Source organism: Eptesicus fuscus, chromosome 16 (assembly GCF_027574615.1).
Source record: "Eptesicus fuscus isolate TK198812 chromosome 16, DD_ASM_mEF_20220401, whole genome shotgun sequence".
Taxonomy (NCBI): Eukaryota; Metazoa; Chordata; class Mammalia; order Chiroptera; family Vespertilionidae; genus Eptesicus; species Eptesicus fuscus.
Genome location: NC_072488.1, coordinates 28111520 through 28137498, shown reverse-complemented (window position 1 = coordinate 28137498; position 25979 = coordinate 28111520). Strand labels below are relative to the sequence as shown.

The 25979-nt window shown below is 34.9% G+C and overlaps 1 protein-coding gene across 20 annotated transcripts in view; it reads left to right on the top strand.

Moving 5' to 3' along the window:
- NRXN1 (neurexin 1) overlaps window positions 1-25979 on the top strand; it is a 999171-nt gene that overhangs the window by 116529 nt on the left and 856663 nt on the right. For 12 of the 20 annotated variants that reach the window (XM_028139940.2, XM_028139951.2, XM_028139946.2 and 9 more), the window contains 2 exons: window positions 1507-1536; window positions 2315-2326. The exons of 4 other annotated variants lie outside the window; for them this stretch is intronic. In XM_028139940.2, coding sequence (XP_027995741.1) covers window positions 1507-1536; window positions 2315-2326 — 42 coding nt within the window. Of the gene's footprint in view, window positions 1-1506; window positions 1537-2314; window positions 2327-14273; window positions 14361-25979 lie in introns of those variants that run through there. 4 more of the 20 variants (XM_054728029.1, XM_054728025.1, XM_054728026.1 and 1 more) reach the window with 2 other exon arrangements.

Below are 25979 nucleotides of genomic sequence, written 5' to 3'. Positions count from 1 at the left end.
AGCTGGCTAATATATTTTGTAAAAGTTAGATCTGATACAGGGATAATTCTCTGATTTAGTCTACCCATTGTTATAAGCTGTTATTAGTAAATATGTATAGTAGTTTTAAAAGTGAACTTAAATGAAACAATTACATCACTTTAACAGATAAGCTACTATTCCTAGGTATATGAAATAATCACGAATCACCAATCGATCATAAACTTTTTAATCTGTCTGTGTGATTAGATTTTCTTGTTAAAATCACTTAGAAAATGCAAAAAGAGGCTGGATTACAGAAACTTTAAACTACTATGTTTAGTAATTTTCATGTAATTATATGATTATTTCAATTGTATATGCCCCAATGAATGTTTAATATCCACAAAATTTAAGGAACTAACACTGATTTTAATAATGATGTAAGTAATGCATAATGTTATGTATCTCAAGTAAAGTCTCAAATATATTTGAAATAACACAAGGAAAGGAAATATAAATTTTAGAGAAAATTTATGCATACTCTACTGCTGTAACATTTCCCCATGTTTTTTAATATACATGGATTGGAGAGTAGCTTTACTCCTGAATTTAGAATAAAAACTAGGAATTATGCCATTCCTTAAAAAAATATCTACTTGGGTAGTAAAAATATATTTTAAAAGAATATTAACAGTATTCTTTATCTGAAGTTAATTGTCAAGTAATAGATAATAAATAATTTAAATAATTTAAAAGGGAATTCAATATTCTTTCAGAAAACATCCTTAATGAAATTGTTTCTTATATGTATCTGTATATCACTTACATCAACTCATAGTTTAGTATTTAAGTTGTGTTTAAGTAAAATGATAAATAATTTTGTTCTCCATGGAAAGCTAATTGAGCCTATTTCAAGCTGATGCATTGTTTCTTAATAGTAAATTCTAACTTTACAGTTGCATGTCTGATGGTCTTTGTATATGAACAAGCTTAGTTAGTTGCCACAGGTGTCAGACAAGGAGACATTTTCTTCATTATCATTTCAGTGTGACTAAGATTTTTTTCTTTTCGTTTAATTATGAAACTTCTCATTTTCTGATGAGGGGAAAAAGATCAGACCCAGCCCATATTTCAGGTATTCCTTTGGGTTTTTACAACTCTAATTGCATCACCGAAGACTGACAAAGCCCTGTGGAGGCTGTGCTCAAAAACAGTCTCCTCACGGGGCGTGAAGGGCAGATGCCCTGTGTAAGGGATTGGCTGGATTTTAAGCGATGCTCTTCTGCTCTTCATTGTTCCAACCGATACACAGAAGAAACACACAGTGCAGCATATGCCAGTGTTTAAACTGCAGTTCTGTAACTCTTTGCCCCAGAGCATTCCAACCAGGGGTTGAAAGAATGCTTTTCGATTCGCTCCTGTGATACAGACATGTCTCATAGGAAACAAGATGTCTGTCACTAACCATTTTTGTCACTGTGACGACCCTGCCTTCCCATGCTCCCTTGTTTATTGCTGACTGTGCTCTTGTTTCCTCCCTTCAAGGTCTGGCGCACCTGATGATGGGCGACCAAGGTATGGGCTCTGTTCCTTTTCCACTCTGCTTTCAGTGTCTTCTTGTTCCGTAGCTGCTTTCACACCATCGCTGCAAAGGATGGGGCAATGCTTGCAAATTATCTGGCTGCAAATTAAACACATACTTTTGTTCACTTTTTTTTTTTTCCCCATGTGTTATTCTCTTTATATGTCGGTTTGATTTTTGGTTTGCTCCTTTGACTTTTTTTTTGTTTTGTTCATTCTTTGCACTGTGATATCTGAAAATAAATGAGACATAAGGACTTGTGATTGAAAGTTTCCGTTCATTTATCAGCATATGCAATTTTAAGGGTAGTTATAGTAAAGAAAAACCAAGAACCGTCACAAATTATTTGAAAGAGGATATTCAGTTTAACCTCGTGTACCAAAAAGAGTCCATTTTTCACCCATGCATGGCAGTTTGGGAACATGCAGACATCTTTGGCTTCTGGCTTCTAGAATGCTGAGTCTAGTGCTCCACAGAATCAATACTTCTTTTACCTGCAGTCGTTATGTATCTCCTCTTTGTGTAATATTTTAAAGTGAACATGGGCTTTCCACTTTCCTTGCATGTACTGCCTTTTAAAACAAGGCAGGATTGTCAACATTTACTGATTGTATTTCCATTTGTTTTCAAGCCCTTATTTATGCTTTCTTGATTAATTTTCAAAGGGTAGTGCATTTGCATATATTCATAATTCTTATTGTTGTTTCTCTCCTCTTTGTTCTCTTTGTATGGAAACCCTTTCTTCATGGAACCATTTCATCAAATCAATAGGTAAAAGTAAAGGTATTACACTCTTTTATTTCTACTTAATATCACCTGTATGAATTACAGTGTGTCTAAGTTATGCAAATGTATTTGCACCTTTTGGCATTAGTAATGGGAACTGGGAGGTAGGTATGAGTGTTAATGAATATTTTATGAACTTAAGGTAAGAAAAAAAATCCATCAAAATGTTCACTCTTTGTTTTTTCTTGCTCGTTAGTGTGATTTCTTTTTGTCAGCTGCTTATGTAATTAGTGTATTTTAAAATTAGCTACCGATTTCAGTGTCAGTTTTTGCAGTGTCATTCAATGGCAATTAAATGCTGTGTGTAGTCACCATAAATATATCATCCTCAAACTTTTAACTCTGGAGCCCACCTACCCCTGCCATTCTGCCTTGGGATGTAAGTCTAAGCATGCGCAGCATTGAAATGGTCCCGCTCATCGCCATGCTGTCTGCTAGAGGTCATATGTGCACATTAACTTCATGATATCCTGGAAAAGGCAGTATTCTGAAAGAGAGAAACAAAGGAGCAAGATAAGCCTGTTCTTTTGTGTGCATACTAACCCTGTTTAAGAACGTTATCAACCAGGTTCACATCCCTGCATCACTTGGTAAGTCAGGCATGTGTACTCTTTGACAGCATTGGTGCCAAATTGAAAAGCATGTATAACACCATTTAGAACCATATCCACATTGTGTTTAGTGTTTTCGTTGAAAGGTGGTACCTGGTAGGCAGCTGTGACAAATATGTATCATCACCTTTAAACGAAATATTTTAAACAATGTATTAGTGAATGCACTCTTGGTCTCCAGTTTTGTGGGTTTTTTAAAATTTTGTTTTGTTTTGTTTGTTTGCATTTGTGTGTTTTTCCCTGGTTATTTTAAACACAGGAATGTGTCTTATCCTTGAATTCTCTGTATCTTTCTTATGCTCTGAATCCTAATCCGGTGAATTGGGACCAAAGCCCACAGTTCTGCAGCTTCACGTTTATGTCATCTAGGAGGGACACTTTCCTGCTTAAACAGGCACCTGAACATGAGCTGAGCAATGAGGAGGGAATGGTGTCAATGTTTTACATGTGTAAAGTAGAGCTTTAAAAACAAATGTTGTTTGGATACTTTGAGTTCATAAAAAACAACATATGCTTATTGCAGTTTGTGTTTTGGTCAACCGGTTTTTTAATAATATAATTTAATCTCATTTTAAGCCTTCAACAACATGCAAATGACAGTATGTATTGATTCTTTTAGTATGCCATTGGTATTTTGTGTACCATTTGGGATGCTTTTTAAACTTGTTTTGAGGACAAATTGCCACCCACTTTTCTTTCTTAAGTGGGCATTTCCCACCTATTCCTTAGTGAAAGATTCAGAGTGGCATAGAGTGAACTGTATTTATATTTTATTTTACTGGCTGAGTGAAGTATATCTATGTGTGTTTGTGTATATGTTCCTGTGTATATTGGTATGAATGCATATACATATACAAACTTTCTAAATATGCACACATGTATTCATTATGATGTGAAAAAGTAACTCTTAAAAATAATCCTCTAATTATATAATCATTTAACACTACCTAAGGAATAATTCGTTTTTATATTAAGCTGGTATTTGTTTTGGTGTAATTAATGTGAAGTGTCACTTCGTTCCGTTTTACTATGCCAGACCTAAATGTTTTCTGTTGTTTTATGTGTCAAGCATATTTTTTGCTAAAGTTTTCATCAAATTGTATTCATCAATCTGCACAAAACTACAGAGGGCAGGACTTTGCTTTTTCCTTTACCTGCTTCTGTTAATGGGACCGGGATGCTTTTCGATATTAAATGGGAGAAAGAAGATGAAATTGAGTATTTTGCAAATAAGACCGGTCCCTTTGCATGTTGTTTAATTCAATGTTTAGAAATGAGAAATGTGACTTGTAAATTTTCTTTAATTGCAAATTAATTCAACAAATCTGTATTCTAGATAAAAAATCTAATCTTGAGGATGCTATGCATCCACATCCAAGGAGTGTCATTATAACAGGAAAAATGAAAACGTGAGCAAGGTAGTCACATGACAGAATGGAAGTGCTGTGAGGGTGGGAAAAGGCAGTTAAACATGTAACATGAATCGAGGTTGTCATAGGTTGATGTCCTTCCCTTGTGCCTCCTCTTGGAGAAGTCACAAATTGTCTAGCAACTTTACATTGTAGCTTCCTCTATTAGGTTAAATCCTAGTTGTACATAAAATGCCCAGTCTAAAATAACAGATATGCATTGTACATTCATGCCTCTGAATCTTTCTGTCACAATATAATCTTGGAGAATTTTTCTTGACACTACTTGTCTCTTTAGGAGTAGTGATTTCAGGGTCTCTGGAATTATTATCTCTGGATTAATGTCTCCCCCCCCCCCTGCCATTAATCCAGAAGCAAAACTGGATTCAGGAGCATTACTATTATTATTTTTATTTCTTCTGTATGGATTCTTAAATATTTTCTAAAAAGTTAAATGCCCAGTGATAAATGAATGCATTTCATTAAAAAAAGAACAAAAGGAAATAAAGTAACTCATCTAAAGAGAACATTTCCTTCTGATAACCTTCATCTTCCTCCCCAGTCTTCTCTGTAGAGGTAAACACTGGTATCATTGTGATGTATCCTTACAGAGTTGGTGTGGATCCTTCCTTCTATACTCCCTAATTAATTTTATAGGGTTTGGAAACTGAAAAAATCCCTTATCATTTATACATCACAGAAAGAGCTAAGTCATCTGGAGACACTGTTATGTGCTCACAGTATCAAAATGAATGAAATGGAAGCTTTCTCCTTCCCATAGGCCATTGTGTCTCATATTTTTATTTATTTATTTTTTTGTTAATCCTCACCCAAGGATATTTTCCCATTGATGTTTAGGGAGAGTGGAAGAGAGAGGGAAAGACAGAGAGAAACACTGATGTGAAAGAAACACGTGGATTGGTTGCCTCCTGGATAAGCCCTAACTAGGGCCTAGGCCCAAGGAAGAGCCTGCAACCAAGGTAACCGACCTTGACCCGTGACCCTTTGGTCAGCAGACCGACGCTCTATCCACTGAGCCAAACTGGCAAAGGGGTGCCTCCTATTTTTAATTGGTCATTCTGTTTTAAACTCTGGAGTCAGTTATTTGGAATAGGTTTCATGTTTTATAAACAAGGATATGTCACCTTTAAGTAGATACAGTTAGGAATAAACATTCTTTCAATGATTTATAGCTTTTTTAGGTATAGCTGAAGAGACATTTCTCTAGAACAAACCTGCTTGTGGCTAGATGGATCCAAATGGTCATTGTAAAGTTGTGGTTGCTTTCTTTTTAGATCAGTAATTTGTCATCGGTATTGTTGGGACCATTGATAATGCTAATAACTTTATTCTCCATTTTATTTTACATATAGGTTTATATCTGTTTACCTGGGAATTTACTTTTTTTGTTTTGTGTTGTTGTTCCATGTATGTTTAACTGGTCATTTCTTTCCAACAATTATTAAATATATTAAATTATATTTTACTTCAATGGTTGTATGAAAGTAATGAGTGAACATTTATATGAGAAAAATGTTAAAGTAACTTGCACTGCAGATCCAGCCAGCATGGCTAGTTAATAGCTCAAGAGCCCAGGTCAGTAATGGCCAGATAAGTGCTATTGTTTGACTGGAGGCCTGATTTTTTTCTTCACAGCCATCATCATAATTATAATTACATATTTTTATGAGAGATTATACACTTAATGTCAACTGTTTCTAATAGAATGTAAGCTCCCTGAGGGCAGGAAGGTTGTCTTTCTTTTTGGCCATTGTGCTTCCAGAGCATTTTTCTAACTATCTTGACTATGTCATTTTCATGACTTAAGTATGTGAATGGGTGGGGATCATGTTGGAAAAGGAATATGTAAAGAAGGACATGGAGGATTTGGTGTGGGCAAAGTTGGGGGTGGAAATGAGAAAGAAACTTACTCCAATAGCTAGAAAGGATTATAGCAACAGATTGCATGGAATCTTCTCAGCCTCTGTCTCTAAAGTTTCTTTTGCTTCCTATCATTCATATCCTTTTGCAAAGTTGCAATGTATCTTTCCAGTAAGGCACCAATCTGCAGTCAATTTAATATGCCTTAGCATATGCACAGCAATGGGTCTGGAAGGAAATGAAATCAATCAATTTTTGTGTTTTATGGTTTCAAAAATTGTAATGTTATTCACTGTCACAGTGGCAAATAATCAAATTTGGTTTTCTAACTCGCACTATTCGTGCAAAAGCTGGCACAGAAATGTTACTGCAATTCAGATCTGATGTTATCTTTTGTGGTTCATATTTGTTCTTTTTTTACTCATACTGTGTCAATTGTGATATACTATACCATAAGACCAGTGTTTAAATGGGGTTTGGATTGTAAACTTTCAAAAAAGCCAAAATTTGAGTCTTATCCTATGATACAAGAATATTTACTTTTCCTTGTATTCATAAATCTAACAGCATATTTGCAAAATAATTGTTCATTTGACTCTTTCAAATGAACATTGTTTGCTTATCCTGGTTTCTCATAAAAGGCCAAGGTATTACAAGTGTCAAGCATATGATCACACATTTTATAAGTGCCAAAATTGTAATGTATTAGTGAAAATTAAGTTTTTCAAATAATTTATAAAGAAAATAAAATTAGATTTTTCTCAAAACTAATTGTGTTAATACCTAGATATAATTGATTGCTGCAACTAATTGATAAGCAACATTAAAAATTATGTTTTAAAACTTTATCTGTAGTGTCATGCCATGGTGAATATTCTATTTTCTCTTAGATATATTTGATATTTTTAATATTTAGAGAAGAATAAAGCATTTAGTATGTTTTGTACATTCTGTTTCCAAGATTTTAGTTACCATCTTTCAATAATAGTGTTGGCATATAGCTAAGTTGTCAGCTCCCAGTCACCAATATAATGATGCTTATTTGTTTTATAACTTTTAAATACATTTGCTGTGGTTTCTGATGTAGAACTAGTTTTGCAAATATCATGTTTCTCTTCTTCTGTGTGGCTTATTCAATCAAATTTCCTCATTTATCTTCATAATATAAAGTTCTTTTTAGAAGCATTTGTGCACGTGGGTAAAATCTTACTGTATTTAAATGCCTGTGTTTGGTGCATATGGAAATGAAGAAATAAATTAATTTGAATTATCTATTATGATTTCTACTGTTGCAGTACTGGATGCTCTTCATTTGCAGCCACAGCACATGGAAAGACCAGAATACCACTACGTAAAATCAGATATCCAATGTCCACTTCATCAGTAGGATATACATAGAGGGCTATGTGACTATTAGAAATGGTATTAATTTTGTAGTTCTCTTTTAGCCTACATGCCCATCAGTTCTGCTATAATCAACAAAATTTACTTGAAGAGTAAATATGTATTATCTCTTGCTGCAATTGAAACAATTTTGTCATTACATTTATTACAAATAAAAGTCCCAGCTCTATTGTATCTCTGCTCATTTGGCTCTGTGATGAGAAGTTTTCCATGTATTTATACACTCTATAAAAATGAAGACATTGAATGATAAATTAACTAAAAATTTATTAGACTCTAAGGGATTAATTTATCCTCAGAAAAGAACACAGAACTCAACAGTATAACAGTTTAAAGACTGAGGTGGTATAAGTATAAATTTAGATGCTTTATTGAAATAGTAAATAGCAAAACACTTAAATCATGACATACTGGATTTTAAAAGGATGATTCCTTTGCCAAAGGAAATTATTTTTTTAAAGATGTTAATCTTATTTATCATTTTAAAAAGGTATTTTGTGAGTTTATTATTTTTTTAAAGCCAGCATCACCACAATTAGGCTGATAAGAGGGTGTTTCTTAAATTATGCTGGCCAGTGGTTTTAGAGAACAGTATAATTTCCCAGAGTGCTTAGCTCATATGCTAAAGAAATTTGAATCTTTAATTATAATTATAGAACTGTAGGGTAGGAATAAACATTACTAATTATCTTTAAAAAAAACTGTTGACACTTTTTGAAATATAAGGCATGATAGGGAACATTGCTTATATAACAGCAATAAGATAGATACTTTGATTTAAAATAACTGATATATAATAACCAACCTTAAAGAGATTTTAAAGACTCTGTCCACTTACACACCAGTAATCATAAAACAATGTTTCATCCTCTTATTCTTACAAAGTAAATTTAGAGGTAATTTTAAGGAAACCAACCATAGAGCATTATATAGGATACTTTTGCTACTAATTTTTAAGGTTTCCATTTTAGGGGAGTAAAATTGCACTTTTTAACAGGGAAACAGTATAGTATGTTTGCAAATACTACAATGAACATTGGTACAATAAAACATTAAAGGTTGATTCTACTCAACCAGAATTACTTAGTTATTTCTGTAACTTGACACTTTCATATTATTTTACATATAATGATGACACCGAAATGGACTTGGCTCCCTGTTGAACAAACTTAGGAGGTCATTGGCTATGAACTGCTTTTTAGATTCAAATTTACAGTATGAAGCGTACAGGGAGGTAAATATTTTCTCATGGACTAGAAGTACCATCCAGAGACAACTTTTTCATCAATTAATGTTTTGTTTTTGTTTTTTTCACTAAGGACTTAGAGTGATATATGAGTTGAGCTTATACTAACCACTTAGTCACCTGAAGACCAGATTTTCACAGACAAGCTAATTAGATAGTTCTCTTTTTAGATATCTATCTTTCCTGGAAAAATAACAACATATAATTACCTTGAGATAGTTAATCATTAGCTAATCTTCTCACATCCTTCAAGGTTTTTCTCAAATGGCACCTTCTCAAGAGATTTGTCTTTACCATTTTATATAAATTACAATTTTCGCCTCCTGAACTCTCAGACTCCAATCTAGTTTCTCTTCTGTAACAATTATTATCTTTTAACATACTTGAAATTTTTAGTTTATTTTGTTGACTGTTTATTGTCTGTCTTTCTCCCACTGGAAAATGAGAAGGCAGAGATCTCTGCCCTGCCTTCATGTATCTCAAGGGCCCCAGGAACAGGGGCTGGCACAGTAGGTAATCAGTAATTCTTGTGTAATAACTGACTGATTGGCTAAACAAGTTATAAAATTTCTCTTTAGAGTTTAATTTGGATATTATTTCTTTCTCATAAAATGCTAATTTGCAAGTTTATCTTTTTGTGTCAAGGTAAATCTTATGAAAGACAAAGCAAATAAAATCAAACCAAATTTTTCTCCTTGAACTGGGAGTGAGGAGGATTCGGACTTGACTCTTGATCTTTCTTATTTTCTGTCCAATTTAGGTGGTCTTAGAGAATTTGGAAGGGACTTGAAAAGCACTCCAACCGCTGATGGTCAAGCCTTTCCTTTAAAATTTCTCTAATATTCAGTCTTAAAGGGATATTTCTTTAAGGGGACAGTAAGTCATCTTTATATGTATCTCTGTATATAACAGGTAACTGGAAGAGGCTCCTGGAAGTTCGGCTTCTAAATAACATGTGACTTTCAGGAAGTACTTTTGGGCAATTTGTGACATTGAGAAAGTTTCAGAGAATGAAGTGGATCTCTGCTCCTTTACGTTCATGTAACTTACTTGTGCTTCTAACATTAAAAGAAACAGATTCAGTCTTCTCAGGCCCTCAAATAGCTACCTACACTCAAAGGGCCTCTGAAATTTTTCCAATCCAGGGAAAAATGACCATGTGTTCAACTGCATAATTATCAAGTAGTACAGGTCCCCAGCCTGCTGTCCTAAGTGTGGAACCTGAGCTGAACAACCACATGATAGGAAATCGCTGAATTAAAAAGCAACAAAACTGCAGTCCTAAGGCCACATTTCCCTTAAGTTGAGAGTCTTATCCCTTGTCCTTTTAGTAGAGGTAGAAAATACAGAGAGAGTGTCAGAATGGTTTCAATCAATCTTAGTCACTATTACTGGAATCATCAATCCTTATGTGGGACTGTTATACATTGTGTAAAGCCACAGCTATTTAGAATAGATGTTTTCAAGATTTTTGACATGAAATGTAAACACGAGGATAATAATAGTTAACCATTTCTCAGGACAGGTCTTCACACATTCAAATTATATCTACTTATGCAAAACATGTGTTCCACTAAATGTAGGTTTTCCTTTTCTGCTTGGCTTCTTTGCCTAGGAATTGCCATGTGGTTATGACTACATGATAACTCATTTAGAATAGAAGAAACACCAGTAAATTGTTAGTATTGACTTTTATTACATAGCCCTGATATAGACCACAAAAGTAGACTACTGAGATAATGAATAATTCAGGAAATAAAAATGACTTACACGTTATACAAAGTTTCTAAGCAATATATATTTTATTTCTTTGGCCTGAATTACCTGGTCAACCAGCCCAGTTTTTTTTTTTTTTTCCATTTTGTTTTCTGGAGTTAGCATTATAAAGGCAGTAGACATTTGGAGAAAATTAAATTACTCCTTTCGAGGAAACAATTACATTTAGATTGGGCTTAAGTGCTGCCAGAAGAATGGAAATCCCTAAATTGGCCAGTGGTGATTTCAGTTCACAGGGAAATCCTTGTGCACAGGCTAACCATAGGTTTTTGCAAATTGCTAGTGGCATAATGGGCCAGAAATCTGCTAAACGTAGTAAACAGATATTGTTGATGACACACTGACTTGAAAGAATGATGTGATGGCTTGTTATGACTTTCTTTCTAATGATTACTGGTTTAAATGGAAGAATGCATTATCTGACTGTCAATCAGCAGGGTATACACATTTTAAATTACTTCCCTATCAGTGAGGTGGGATTTGCATTAACCCATCTCTAGTTGCTGTGACCCATGGCCTTCTTTGTGAGCAGACAGTGAATCATTTAATGCGGTGAAAAGAGAAAAGCTTGATTGGTCCAAAAGAAAGCCAAAATTGGAGTGAGAATGTGAGAACAATTTGGTTTGGCGTTTGCACTCGCATTATTTGTAAAGAGCAATGTCATGACCTATTAGGCCATTTTTTTTTCTGCAACTACTTCAAATATGTCATCCCCTTCTTAGAAGAATGCCCTGTATAAAGAAGGACTGTTGCTGTGTAAGCAAGGCTGGTCAAGTGGCTGACTTCCTGTTAGAACATCTGCACGAACTCTCAAGCACTTACAACACCTGACCTCATACCACTGTTCTGACCCACTGGTACTCAGGTTGGCTGTCCAGCCCTCCTCCACAGCCAGTCACCTGAGGCACATTATAAAACTCAAATTTAACTTAGCAAATAATTTTATACAGTAGGTCTATGTGAATTGGAATCCTGTATGGACAAAAAATAAATAAAACCCTCAACTCCCCCATAAGCTTTGAGAGCACAGCTATTTTGTGTAGAGTGTTACCAAGTCATCAAATTGGCTTTTGCCCTCTAAGAGTTGATGATTCTTTCCTTCATAGTGATGAAGGATTCTCTTTCTTTCTTTCTTTCTTTCTTTCTTTCTTTCTTTCTTTCTTTCTTTCTTTCTTTCTTTCTTTTGCAGGGGTATGGATAGCTTATTATTTCAATCCACATTATTTCTGTGCTGAAAGACTTTTTCTTATTAATACAAATAATTATTACTTTGCTTTAAGTTAAGTTGGTCCATTGGGAAAGATTATATAGTTATTCAACTAGGTCTATCCTTTATCTTTGAAACTAAGCAGTTGGTTTTCACACAAGTAAAGATATCATTGGGATCTTTCAAACCTTTTGGGAAAGGTCATTAAAACTTTCATTCTATAGAATTGAGAGATGCTATATATAAAAAGAGAACAAAATCAAACTGAATATGTGACAACATTTAAACTTATTATGTGTTGCCCACCCTTGGATATTTTGTACTATATTTTAGGGTCATTATCCATAATGGACCATGGTAAAGAGATCCAGACAAAGGGAAAGCTGAATAACAAGTGCTGAGCTCATGGGAAAAAAAAAATGCTACAGATACATCTCTCTGTACAATGAAGAATTGTATTATGATGACTTATTTTGGAGCTTATGGTGAGAGGGGCATTTAATAGAACAGGAATATGTTATTTCTACAAACAATATGGTGCAGGGGATAGAAATTTGGCCCCTATAGCCTATTAAAGAAGAGCTCATATACTTATGAGACATTTTAGAAATGACAGTTATTTGGTGATATATTAGCAGATTTTTTTAATCTACAAAAGGAAGTGGTTACAAGTAAAAGCAGGGAGAGGAATGCTGAAGGTGAGAAAGCCATTTCTGAGGGGTGGGGAAAGGAGAGATAGTCATGTGGTTTCTGTGAGAGCAAGATTATTTTCCTAGGTAAAAAAGATGTGCAAGAAGAATGATAACAACCTGAGAGGGTGACCTCAGGAGCTAGTAAAGGAAATGGTTACACAGTTCATGTGATTTTGGGGGACACTAGAAATTATCCCTTGCCAAAGGTAAATCTCTCAGTAGCCCTGCTCTGTTGCAAAAATAACTTTTTAATGTACAGTCTTTGTAAATGCCGCACAAAAATCAGAATTTCTTCCTGTCCTTGAATTCCTTTTTTTGGGGTAGGTTTCACATGAAACTTATTTGAGAGTGATAATTATGAGAGCATACGTAAAACTTGGTATGGGGCAGAGGGAATGTATTCATGTGACTTGGTAGGTCTGTTAATATTTTGGATCCAGAGATAATATTTAAGTTAAAAGTAATTTACTGGATTTAGAAAGTATGTGGTAATATGTCTTAAAGGAGATAACTGTGAAAATCACTGAAATCAGAGAATCACAGTAATTGCTTTATAATGGAAAAGGATTTTACAAATGGAATCATAAATTTGAGTAGAGCTCAAATGCCTCCTCAACCAACTCTCCTGGTAGTTCTGCGATGGATGATGACACAGACTGTTTACATGTCCATAAGGAGGATGTACTTGTTACCTCACAAAGTAACAGTCTTTTTAAAAAGAGTTTCATTATTAAAGAGCTTTTTATTTATTTGAATCACAATCTGCCTGCTGAAACTATCGTCAATTGGCCATCTGCATGTTGTTATTGTTACTTCTTAAGATATTTATTGAGTTTCTCCAGTGTGCTATGCTCTGTGTTTTCAATGTATCTGGAGTTAATACAGTCTAATTCCTCATCCACATCTAAAAAAAATAATTTATATGAATACATTACCCACCATCATATCCAAATCCAAATTTTTCTTTTCTTAATTTTATATTTTCAGTTTCTAAAACCATTCTTCACATTGTTGCAATCCTTCCCATATGCTTCCTGGCCATCTTCCCCTTCTAGTTTGAACATACTCTAATTGTCAGGAAATCTCTTGACATCATTAAGCCCAAAATTAATTACAGTATCCTAACTGAGCAGGGAAAAGTATAATGGAAGCATTTTATGTTTCTGGAAATAATGACACAAAGGTGTCAAAGGTGTGTGTGTGTGTGTGTGTGTGTGTGTGTGTGTGTGTGTGTGTGTGTTGATGCTGTTGTTTTATGTTTTGGGTCAGTTTGCTGTTTGTTAAATCTCTACATTTTTCCACATAAACTGCTAGTAAGTCAGCTTTCCCATTCTCTACTGAACAATTACTACTGTGAGCCTACTTCAAAGCATGAAATATACTTCTATTCAATTAATAAAATAATAAATATCTACTCAGTGTCCTGTGCAATATGCTAGGAGTACAAAAATAAATAAGATGTGCTATAAGGGAAGATGTCTGTCTTAGATTTATAGCTCAGTAGTAGGTAAATACATTGTTACACAGAAGTTCCATCAACAGCTAAAACCTTATGATAGGAGTCATTTACAAGGATCAACATTCTTCATTAGCTGAGTGTTAAAGAGTGATTGGGTGTTCATTAGATTGCCATGGTTGGGTGGTATTATTTGTCTTCTCTCAACGCAATAACAAGTTCCATAATTTTAACATATTAACACAATCTTACTGTCTTACAGTTTTATACGTCAAGCGTTAACCATGGATCTCACTGGGCTAAAGTCAAGGTGTCAGCAGAGCGGATGTTCCTTTTTGGAGGGTTTAGGAGAGAATCGGCTTCCTTTTCCAGCTTTTTGAAGCTGGAAAAAAGCTAGAGCTGTGACCCCTTTCCTCTATCTTCAAAGCCGGCAACCTTGAATGTCTTTGACCATTCTTTGGTGGTTCCATTTCTCTTAGACTCCCTTCTGTTTTTCTTTCCTCCTTGTAAGGAGTTTGTAATTACACTTGGCCCACCTGGATAATTCAGGATGCTCTTCCTGTTCTCAGATCACCTGATTAGCAGATTTAATTATATATGTAACTTTGATTGCCTTTATCATGTAACCTGATATGTTCACATATTCTGGGGATTGAATTCTGGGCATCTTTAGGATACCATTATGTTTGTATATCACAAGAAGAAACATTAAAGCAAAAGAAACATGGAAGCTGAGTCATGGAGCTATGGTAGAGAAGTGCTTATTCTTAGGATTGGAAGCAACTGAACGTAAGTGGAACAAGGGAGCCTAAAAGATCCAACTGGAGAAACAGATAAGGGTCAAGATGATGAAAAGCCTCAAGGAACAAAATAAAAGTTGCTTTTTCGAAAGATTACTCTGGCAAGAGAACAGATATGTGGAATGCAAAACTAAAGATAAGAAAACAGCAAAGTAATTCTGATGTAGTCAAGAAGGACATCGAGGGCTTATGCTTTTATATAGCATTAGAGATGGAGAAGAGTGAAGAGATTTGCTACACCCTAAGAAGTTGGGCTCCGCAGGACTTGATGGATTATGCAGGAGTGAGGGCAAGACTGGAGTCATGATTGACTCCCAGGTGTCCATCAGAAGTCTCTGGGTGAATGGTGGTATCATTCACCAAGAGACTATGAATCAATGAAGACACTAGTGCAAGTAGAGAGGAAATGGAGGGGAAAATATCCTGAGTTCTATTTTAAATCATGGATACAATCAGCTATTCTGAATCTTGACCTATATTTCCATCCTTGTCCCATCTACAAATATGATTTATATCCACTTGGTGTTTTTTAAAAATGGATAAAAATGTGGTAGAAAAAAAGTATCATCAGAATACTACTGGGTATCACACTTCAATAGCCACTGTTACATCAACCTGAATAATATACAATCAGTTTTGACTGTACTATTAGCAAAATCACATTTCTCCATATATTTCAAAATATATGTTTAAATTATTTTGTCAAATGTCTTCCTCAAATGTTTAATATACTCTGTTGAAGTCATGAATCAATATTTGGAAAGGTATTTGTATTCAGTAGAGATAAATATTTAAGTAATTAATTCATTGGATCTTCCAATCCAATAAATATACTGATCTGGTATACTCTTATGTGTAAGGTTTTCTCTAAAGTCCTTTGTGGAGGATGAAAACTTAGGCTATGTTTTTAACTGTGTAAAAAATAAAATACAGCGACCACATAGGAGGACACAGGTTACTTCTTGTTTGAAGAACAAAAGTAAGTTCCTGGAAGAAGTAGTAATTGCATTGGAAGAAGTGAGAAGTGAAGATAGACTTACCAGGGAAGGGAGCGCCTGGAAGAAGAAGAGCATGATCAAAAACATTGAAATAGCATCATTCCAAATGTGTCATGTTTTGGTTGAAATATAGTTCTAGCTAGAAGGGAGGCATAGAACCAAGGAACAGTAACATTCTGGTTCATAGCTGTAATTATTTTTTAATGGAATTCGAATGTCTTAGGCACAGTATGCACTCTCCATATTTCCATAGTCTTGACAATTCCTGATTGTGTGCCCTACCCAGATAATCATATTTATATCTCTTACCTGATGCTTTAGAAACCTGGTTTATGACCCTAGATTTAGAAACTTATTTATAGTCAATTAGTGTGTGTGTGTGGAAGGTGGGGTGAGAGCCATTATCAGAAACCTACTTTAGAAAGACATTTTAATGATAGAGTGGATTGCAAATTGTAGTATTGAAGAAGGATGAGATCATTACAGAAAGGTAAATGAGTAAGGAGGTTGTAAAAACAATTCCTGTAAAATGCAGTGGACCCTGAAGCATTATGATAATAACTAGAAAGGAAAGGAGGGATCAAATGTGAAAAATTAGATTCAAAACTTCTTCAGGGCATGATCTGGGTCTTGTTCTTTCTATGGTGCCTAATATGGTGCAAAACACTAACTAGATACTCAAATAAATGAATTAAGACATTGGAGGAATTGAATTGGATGTGAGAGGTGAAAGGAAATAACTGAAGGTGACTTTAAAAGCCTGAATATGGATAATAGAAGTGTCATGCTTCTGAAAGACTCTGTCGGAGAGTAAATTTCATCTTACAGTACAGAAAAAATATCCAGGGAGACACATTCAGCACACAGATGCAAAGATGAATATGGTCCTCAGGGTAGAGATTATAATTACAAAAGAGTATGAAAAATTTTAACTTGGAGTATGGTTTATTTTAACTCAGCCAGCAAAAAGATATGTATCAAGATAAACTATGGATTAGTAACTGATAAGAAAAAAGGTCAGATCATTTACAGCAGACACATTGTGTTATGGATGAAGAAATGGAGAGACAAAGAAATGTTTGGCTATTCAACAAATAAATGTAAGACAATCCTACAGGGTAAAAGGATGCTCTCTGAATCATTTCAACACATACCTTCAATGCCTCCTACTTCCTACCAAAAATTTCTACTTAGAAGTCATCTTAACCTATTTTATGTTGCCAACTCTAAAGTTTGATCCACTTGGAAAAAATTGGGTATAGACTGTTTAATACTTAGGGAATTAAAGATAATTTTACTCTATTTCAAGACCTAGTATAAAGAGAGTAGTGCTGCCTAGGCTGAAGGCCACCAGCTTAATTTTATTTTCCTTTTTATTGAATTTATTAAGGTGACATTGATTAACAAAATTATACAGGTTTCAAGTGTACAGTTCTACAACACAAAGTCAAGTCTCCTTCCATCACCATTTATTCCCCCATACCCTCCTCCACCTCACCCACTATAGCCTGGCCACCCTGATGTCTCATTTTTCTAATGAAATTGCTATAATAAAATTAATTGTATCCCTTCAGTTCTAATTTTCACAGACTTCTATATGGTGAGTAGATTTCAAGTGGTGTTGGATGGAACCTGAGGGTATTGTGTAGGTATCTTAGGACCACCACTGAGAGCACAGAGAGGAGAGGGCTTTGTAGTCCCTGTCCTGATTCAAAAACAGTGTCATAGCCTTTCATCTGCTTTAATATTAAGCCTTCTTCAGGATAATAGGAGGATCTCTTATTTTAAACTGTATGAAAACTATAGGGCATTAATCTCAGGGCTTTGGCTAGAATTTCATAGTTTTTCCTTTTGAGTGTATGAATTATATTAAAACATTCCAAATCCTGCTGCTTCAAATGAGTAAATCATACAAATTCAATTTTACCACCTAAATACCGTGGAACCATTTAGCTCTGTGATAAGCAACATCTCGCCCTTGCCAACAGGGATTCCTTAGTCTAGGGCAGTGATGGGCAACCTTTTGAGCTTGGTGTGTCAAACTTCGCCAAAAAACTGAGCATAACTAGGGTAGTGTGTCACTTTGAGGAAAAAACTAACTCCAAGACTCTAGTCACAAATGTTTCATCCTCAGGAGCAGCAAATGTTTCATCCTCGGCATGCGGCCGCGTGTCATCAGAAATGGCTATGCGTGTCAGTGCTGACACGCGCGTCATAGGTTCGCCATCACTGGTCTATGGCCATATTGAGAAGAAAGGGTTTCAGGTTTTCACAACTAAATATGAGGATTTCCACTGAGAGGATACATGTTTTCATGTATCTGTCACCATTTCTATTTGTTTCCATTGCTACTTGGAAGCCAAGTTTTATTAGTAATTTACAGAATGGTTATTTAAAAGACCCATAGGGTATATTAGGAGGCACTATTTTGCCTTTAAGGCAGTCAGTCCAATGGAAACAGTTATTCAAAGCTTTGAACCAGATTAATGTATTCCTATCATTTTATTGAATTCAGTGTTAATATGATTTAGGTTAAGTAGCTGTCATTTTGGTCAACAGCACTAAGTGAGAGGTAGCTACAGTTTAGGTTGGGCTAGTCTGGGTGGTGAATTCCTAGAGAGTAGAGGAAATAATTGAGATTTAGAAGGGTCCCCAAACTAATTACAGTATCTTATTTTAGTTTTTTTTTTTTTTAAGTTCTAGCCTGGTGTAAATAAAAATAGCTTTATTCTTTCTATTTACCTTAGTCCTGTAAAATAATAAATTTGTATGGGGTGGAAATATATGCTCAAGACCTTCTGTATAAAGCATTATCACAGTACTTTTCCATTCTCAACAGCTCCATCTGTTATTCATAAATACTTGTTTATGGTTTGTAAAGGTAGTTTTCCAACTTCACTTATCTTCTGCTTCCTTACCCTCTTTAAATAATACCAGCACTAGTGGTTCTCATTGAGGTAAAGTTATAGATTAATACAGTAAATTAATCTATTAAGGTAATTTCAACTTTTAAAACATTTCCTTATCTAGTATCTTATAATAACTCTCTGAGATAAAGGGGCAATGCTATTTGACTCCCTTGTGGCAGATAAGAAAACATAACCAAGATACAACTTTCCCAAGCCATACAGTGATGGCCAAGTTCTTAAAGGATGCATTCCCAGATAGCGACTCTTCCTTTTTAGAATGGGAGCATGATACTGTGTGGTGTTTGGCATATAGTGAGGGTTGGGGATTTATAAAATCAAGACTCATCATGCAATTACAAATCCAGCATTGTCCAACTTGTTATTGTGGACACTAGACTCTTAGGCTGGTCCCTGTCACTCAGGGAGAAACTGAGATTCAGAAATGTTGAGTTCCTTTTCATGGCCACAGAGATGTATTTCCTTTATTTGCATTGCCCTATCTTCCCTTATAACATTCATGTTACTCTAGATCAAGCATGTCAAACTCAAAGGCTAACACGAACCAAATAAACAAGGTTTAAGTTTATGTGGGCTGCAAAAAAAACACCAATAGCTTCAATTTTCATAGAAACATAGGTTTATTTCGATAGAGACAGGCTGAATACAAAGGGCTGGAATAAATGAGTAATTGTTAACATAAAATAATAGAACATTTTAATAAAAATTAATATTTTTTCTTGAACATTAACTTATCAGACACTGAATAACTGCACAAATTAATAAGCAAATGCAAATAAACCTATTTTTCTTGTTCTTCAAAAGCGAAATATTTCCTCTTGCACACACCAAACAAGTCAGTCCAAGACTAATGACGTGGCAATTAGCTGCTAAAATATTCGCTGCTAGTATTAGTGGAGAGAAATGGTGTGCCTGCGCATAAGGCACATAAGGGAAATGAATGCAACACAATTATAGTAATCGATCATCAGCAAATGTTGTAGTTCATTATTAATAATTGCGTTTAATAGGATATTGTAAAATTTAAGTTACGAAATTTTTATTAAAACGTTTCTTATATACCATTATATTGGCTGGGCCACAAAAATACTCATTGTGGGCCACATGCGGCCCACGGGCTGCGAGTTTGACATGCGTGCTCTAGATTGTCTAATTTTCTGATTATTTCATGAATAGGTGTTTGATTTATACCAAAAATGCCCTATTGGTAGCTTTCATATCTTATCCCTTCGGTCGTTATATATTTTTAAAATACCTTCTTTGTGCCTGATATCATAACAGCATCAGTATCTCCCAGGACACCTAGTACACTGCTATGGTTGGTGTTCAAAAGCCCTTGCTGATTGCTTTGATGTCGAAGCCATTAGAAAGCTGGCATTTATGCTGCTTAAACGCCAGTTCATACATTTGACTTAATTCTGCCAGATATGAAAGGTTCTATAACATCACCTACATGAGGTTATGTCAAGCAAAAATGCTGTAAACAAGAACATAAAAGTGATTTGTGTGGTTTCCTGTCAGCTTTTTTTTTTTATAGCCTTTCTACAGATTTCTTTAATATACCCAGGAAAATGTGAGAAAAAATAAGCTCAGCATCTCTTCAAAGAGGACTTTGATATTATTTTTACTTTTTTTCTTTTAAAAGGTTTCTTTTTATGTGTTTGTATTGGTTTTTACTTTTTACACACACACACACACACACACACCCAACGTAATTTTCATTTTACATGGATACCCTTATGCAGAAATATAAACTCATTGGAAGCAGCACTGACATTGGCGGGGAGAGAAGTGAAAACAAAGCCCTGAGATGAGGCAGAGGGGACCCTAGAATGTTACACAGTGGAGTGCAAAGACCCTCCTTTTAAGACTCATCGCACCTCATTTTGTCATTGTAAAATCATTTAATGTGGTAGACCCTCAGGGACCAGTTACATCTCAGGAATATTTTCCATTTTACTGCATTGGAGACTCCAGCAAAGAGAACCTCAGAAATTAGAATGAAATTCTGCTCAGTTAGATTATTGATGTGGAGATTTTCTGTAGATGCTTGAATTCTGTGGATTTGGAAGTAAGTGAAAATCAGGATTAAAAGTCTACCTATTGCTTCAGTTTATGGTTCATTTATTTTGGTGACTAGTTTAATTTTAATTAGTTATGTCTCCTCTGAATAGTTCTTTGGCAAATGTTCATCTTCTTTTTCAAGCTGCGCCTGCAGTCAGAAGTCTTAACTCTCTGTTTGACAGGTATCTCTTTGAGTCATCTATATTAGGAAGTAATTTTCAGTCTACAAGAATCTGGAATTTGCTTTCCAAAATTGGTGCTGTATTTGAAATTTAGTAGGACTCCTTAGGCATTCAGAATGCTGTACAGAAAGCTTACATAGGGATTTCTTTTCCTGGTAAAAGACAACTAAACAGTTTATTCTTCAAACTATATTTTACTGTTAATATCTTCCATCAATAATATAAAATATATTTTAGGTCTATTTATACTTTCAAAGCATTACTTTCTGGAAATAGCTAATTTTTGTGGGCTTTTTGTTTTTTTTAATGAATCGGGTTTTAAAACAATTTATTGATAATCCCATAGAATATTATACCAAAATTGAATCATAGGAAGAACACAATATCTCTTTCTGGTGGGTTTTTTTTTTCTCACACTCCAGGAACATATAAATATGCTTTATTTGCAACTTCATAAAAATGTGTTATAATTTTGGAAACCAATGATAGTATAAGATCACTTAAAATATTTTGAAAAGTCTGTCTTTAGAATTAGAATGCATTATTTCAAAGGCTTCCAGATAGAGGCTATAAAATTGCCTGTATTTAAAAATGAAACTGTAATTAAAATCTTTGTGAGTTGCATTGAAAGCAACAAGAAAATGCTGTAAATCTCTGTAAGAAGCAGTTCCAAGAGGAAATGAACTAGTATAAAAAGAGAATAAGTTTAAAGGGAAGAGATAGAAAGAATGACATAAAGATATTGAAACATTGGATGAGACCAGAACTAGTCAACTTAATATAGAACTTTATCATCAAACTCAATAAACTTCTAGACTTAATATAAATTAAGTAATATTTGGAAATTGCATGACCTTTCAAATCTGAACTAAACTTGTCTAATAATTTTCTAGTAAAATCTGATAAAAGTTATACTCTTGCCTCTTCATTGAATCCATTGTTATTAATCTTTATTACTATTGTTTGTGCTTTTGCTGCCATCAGTTTTATGAAGAAACGATTTATAATAAGTAACACATTTAAGAAGTACAATTTGATGAATTTTGACAGTTGTGCACACTTGTAAAATCACACCATCACCAAGATACAGAGCATTTCCATTAAGTGGAACCTCAGTTCTGGAACTTCATTCTGGAAGGCTGTTCAAAAATGGAAGCATTTTTTCCCCATTAGAAATAATGTAAATTGAATTAATCCATCCCAGACCCCCAAATGATTCTGTTTTTTAAAAATATTTTATTGATTTTTTTTACAGAGAAGAAGGGAGAGGGACAGAGAGTTAGAAACATCGATGAGAGAGAAACATCGATCAGCTGCCTCCTGCACACCTCCTACAGAGGATGTGCCCGCAACCAAGGTACATGCCCTTGACTGGAATCGAACCTGGAACCTTTCAGTCCACAGGGCGACGCTCTATCCACTGAGTCAAACCAGTTATGGCTGATTCCATTTTTAACCTTTCTTATATATAGCACATGTCTAATGTACCATTTAACCTATAAATATATACTTTAAAAACAAAAAGGATGAGTATAAATGAAAATTTAACAAAAAGGAAATTAAATGCACAGTAAGAAATGAAAATTTAATAATAATAAGCAACAAGTACAAAAAAAACTGCGAAAATATTCACAGCACAATATTCTGAGATGTTAACAGTGGTAAACTGATACTCGCACATTCTCTCCTTTGTTTGTGGCCTGAGAGATGTGTGACTGTTGGGTTGGAAGCAAATTGTTCAAGATGAGAGACATTTGACAACCTAGGTCTGACTACTTCCAAAACATTATTTGTGTTCCTTTGTATATTGCATTTCTATATCTGTCCCTGGACACAGGAAACCACTTATCTGCATATTGTCACTATAGATTTATTTTCACTTTATATAGATGGAATCACGCAGTAGGTGCTCTGTGTGTGTGTGTGTTTGCACTCTGCATAATGTAAGATTAATTCATGTATTTATTCATATCAATAGTTTTTTATTTCTGAGCAGTATATAATGATAATGTTTTTATACATAGGTCTCATTAATATAAAGGGATGCATTTTAAATTCTGTATATACCCATAGAACCTAGAATAATCCCCTACACATAGTTGAGATTGCTTGGTTGATTGATTCATCCATCTGAAGATAGATGCTGGGAGAGTTTTAGTATGATTCTGGTGTCAGTGGTACTCATTTTTGAGAAAAAAAATTGTGTTAGAAGTAGCAAAGTAAGAGATCATTTATTGAGTAGTTACAATATGTCAGTTACCGGACAAAGTTTTTCTGATGCATTAACTCCATGCTCTTATACTCATTTGATAGATGAAACACAGGGATGAAGGAACTTGACATTGATTACACAAGCTGATAAGCAGTAGAGCTGCTACACTACAAAGCTGTTGCTCTTAAACATTTACTCTATTTCATCAGAAATAAAGTTGTTTCATGTTCTTCTCTTCTCAAAACACTGCAATTTCTCTCCATTTCTTTTAAACTTAAAATGAAAGTCCACACTGTAGGTACAAGGCACAATGTTATTTGTTTCCAAGTGACCTCTCAAAGCTCTTCCTCTCTCCCTGACTCACATTGAACGTGCTCTTCCTCAGACACATGACATATGCTGCCATCTAAGGGCCTTGGCTGCAGGATCCCTTTCACTTCTCAATAGGCTGGCTTTGACTCACCCAGGTCTTTGAAGTCGACTCAGATTTTGCCTCACTGAGGTTTATCCTCAGCCTTTCTATTAAATACTGCAACCATCCACCTCTGCCCTCCCAATTCCTTCTGCTCTTATATGTTTTCCCTCTTTTTTTTCTCCATAACATATTACTTTCTAATATTTATATACTGGAGGTCTGGTGCACAGATTTGTGCACTGATGGGTTCCCTCAGCCTGACCGGCACCCTCTTGCAATCCGACATCCCTTGGGGGATGTCAGACTGCCAGTTTTGGCCTGATCCCTGTAGGCCAGGCTGAGGGTCCCCACTGGTGCGTGAATCTGTGCACCAGGCTGGTTTCGGCCTGATCCCCGCAGGCCAGGCCTCTAGTATGCATATAAGATCTTTGGTTAATCTCTTCCCACCCTCCTTTCTCCCTCCTTCCCTCTGAGATTCATCAGTCTGTTCCAAGTTTCCATGCCTGTGGTTGAATGGTCACTTAGACTTAGATAGGTAGATAGATAGATAGATAGATAGATAGATAGATAGATAGATAGATAGATAGAGATATGAATTACTCATTTTATTAGGTGTAATTATTGTTGCCTCTCTCTGCAGAATATAATTCCCTCAAGAGCAGTTATCTTTGCCAGTGTTGTCACTTGATTGATCTCAAATATCTGGGATAGTATTTTCTTAGTTGGAGCAGCTATAACAATTTCTATAGACTGGGTGGCTTAACAAACAACATGTTTCTCAGAGTTCTAAAGATGAGGAAGTCCAAAATAAAGGTTCTGACAGATTCAGTGTCTGGTGAGGGTTCTCTTCTTGGTGTGTAGATGGCCGTCTTCACATTGTAAATACAGAGGAACAAGCTGTTTTGTCTCTTATGAGGCTACTAATACCTTTCATGAGGGTTACGTCATCATAACCTAATTTCCTCCCAAAACCTCACTTCCTAAAACTATCTTAGGGGTTAGCATTTCAACATGAATTTTAATGGGGACAAAAACATTCAGTCAATAACAAGTGCCTTACACATAATAGGTTCCCATTAAACATGTTTAGGATATGAGGGGGGATAATTTTGGTCTTTCCCTATCAACTAATTATTCTTTTCAGAAAAAAATGGCATTAAACAATATTTGAATGGCTTAGCGATATTAATATCCAGCTCTATAACAGGAGTCTATAAAGAATAAGAAATAGTTTCCTAATTTAATCTCCTCTTAGATCTTGTTTCTCTTTTATTTTATTAGATCACAATATCAGTGATTTCCTAGATTGTTTCTTAGAGTTGGGCGGAACCTGAGAGACTTTTGAGATAACTAAGTCCAGAAATCCCAACTTTGGGATTTCACAAGGGTTTTGAATTTGCCTTTAGATGAAAAGTCTTGTCAAAGCAGTCTTTTGTCTTAATTCACTCTGACCCCCTCATTTTAGTATCTGATCCTGAAACATCGTTAACTAGATTACCTCTAATAAAACTTCTTTATTTTAGGGAAGAGAAAATAGACAAGTGGGGAAGCAAGTTCCCTACCATAAAATGATAACTTAGTGCCATCTCCTTGGAGGGAATGAGGGGGGATTTTCTATCCAATATTGTGGAAGCATTTGCAATCAATTAGAGCAAAGATTAATTAGAAAATATTATCATTTCTGCCCTTTTAAATCACCTTTTTATTGAATTCTGTCGTTAACACCCATAAAATGGCTCATTGTTTGTGGTCGTTTAGGTGCAAATATGGTGTGCTTTCTTTCAGCGTCATAAATTACTTTTAACTTCTCTGGGATGTACAGAAGCTCCCATTAAACTTGGTGAAGGGAAAAGTGAATGGATCGTTTGTTATTTACTCCTGTGGTGATTCATTTGTGGTGGGAAGCCCAGTCAAAGTCAATATATTTTATTTACTGGCTTTTCATGTTACTTTCTTGAAAAGCAGTAGTGATCACATTTGATGAAAGAGTGGAGTGGGGAGTAACATCGAGGAATAATACCAGTATCATTTCTAGGAAGAATATAATCTTGGGGGCAGGCCAGGGAACTTCTGTTTCCTAGTCAGAAAAGTATTAGGTTGCTATTTTGAACGATGTTGACATAATTTGTTTTTAAACAAAACTTCTCTTGCCAAAATTTTTCAATTAATTTTAAAATGTAAAACAGCATCTTTCAAATGATATCCTCTTCTAGTGAGTAATAAAAAATATCCCTTTTGGTATGTTTATTTTTTATTGCTAAGGTAATTTCTATATGTTGTATAGCAACATAGGGAGCCCACCATTTTATTAGCAGTAATTTTTACATTGATCTTCATGGACTTTGGTGGTGAATATTTTTCATGCTCAGC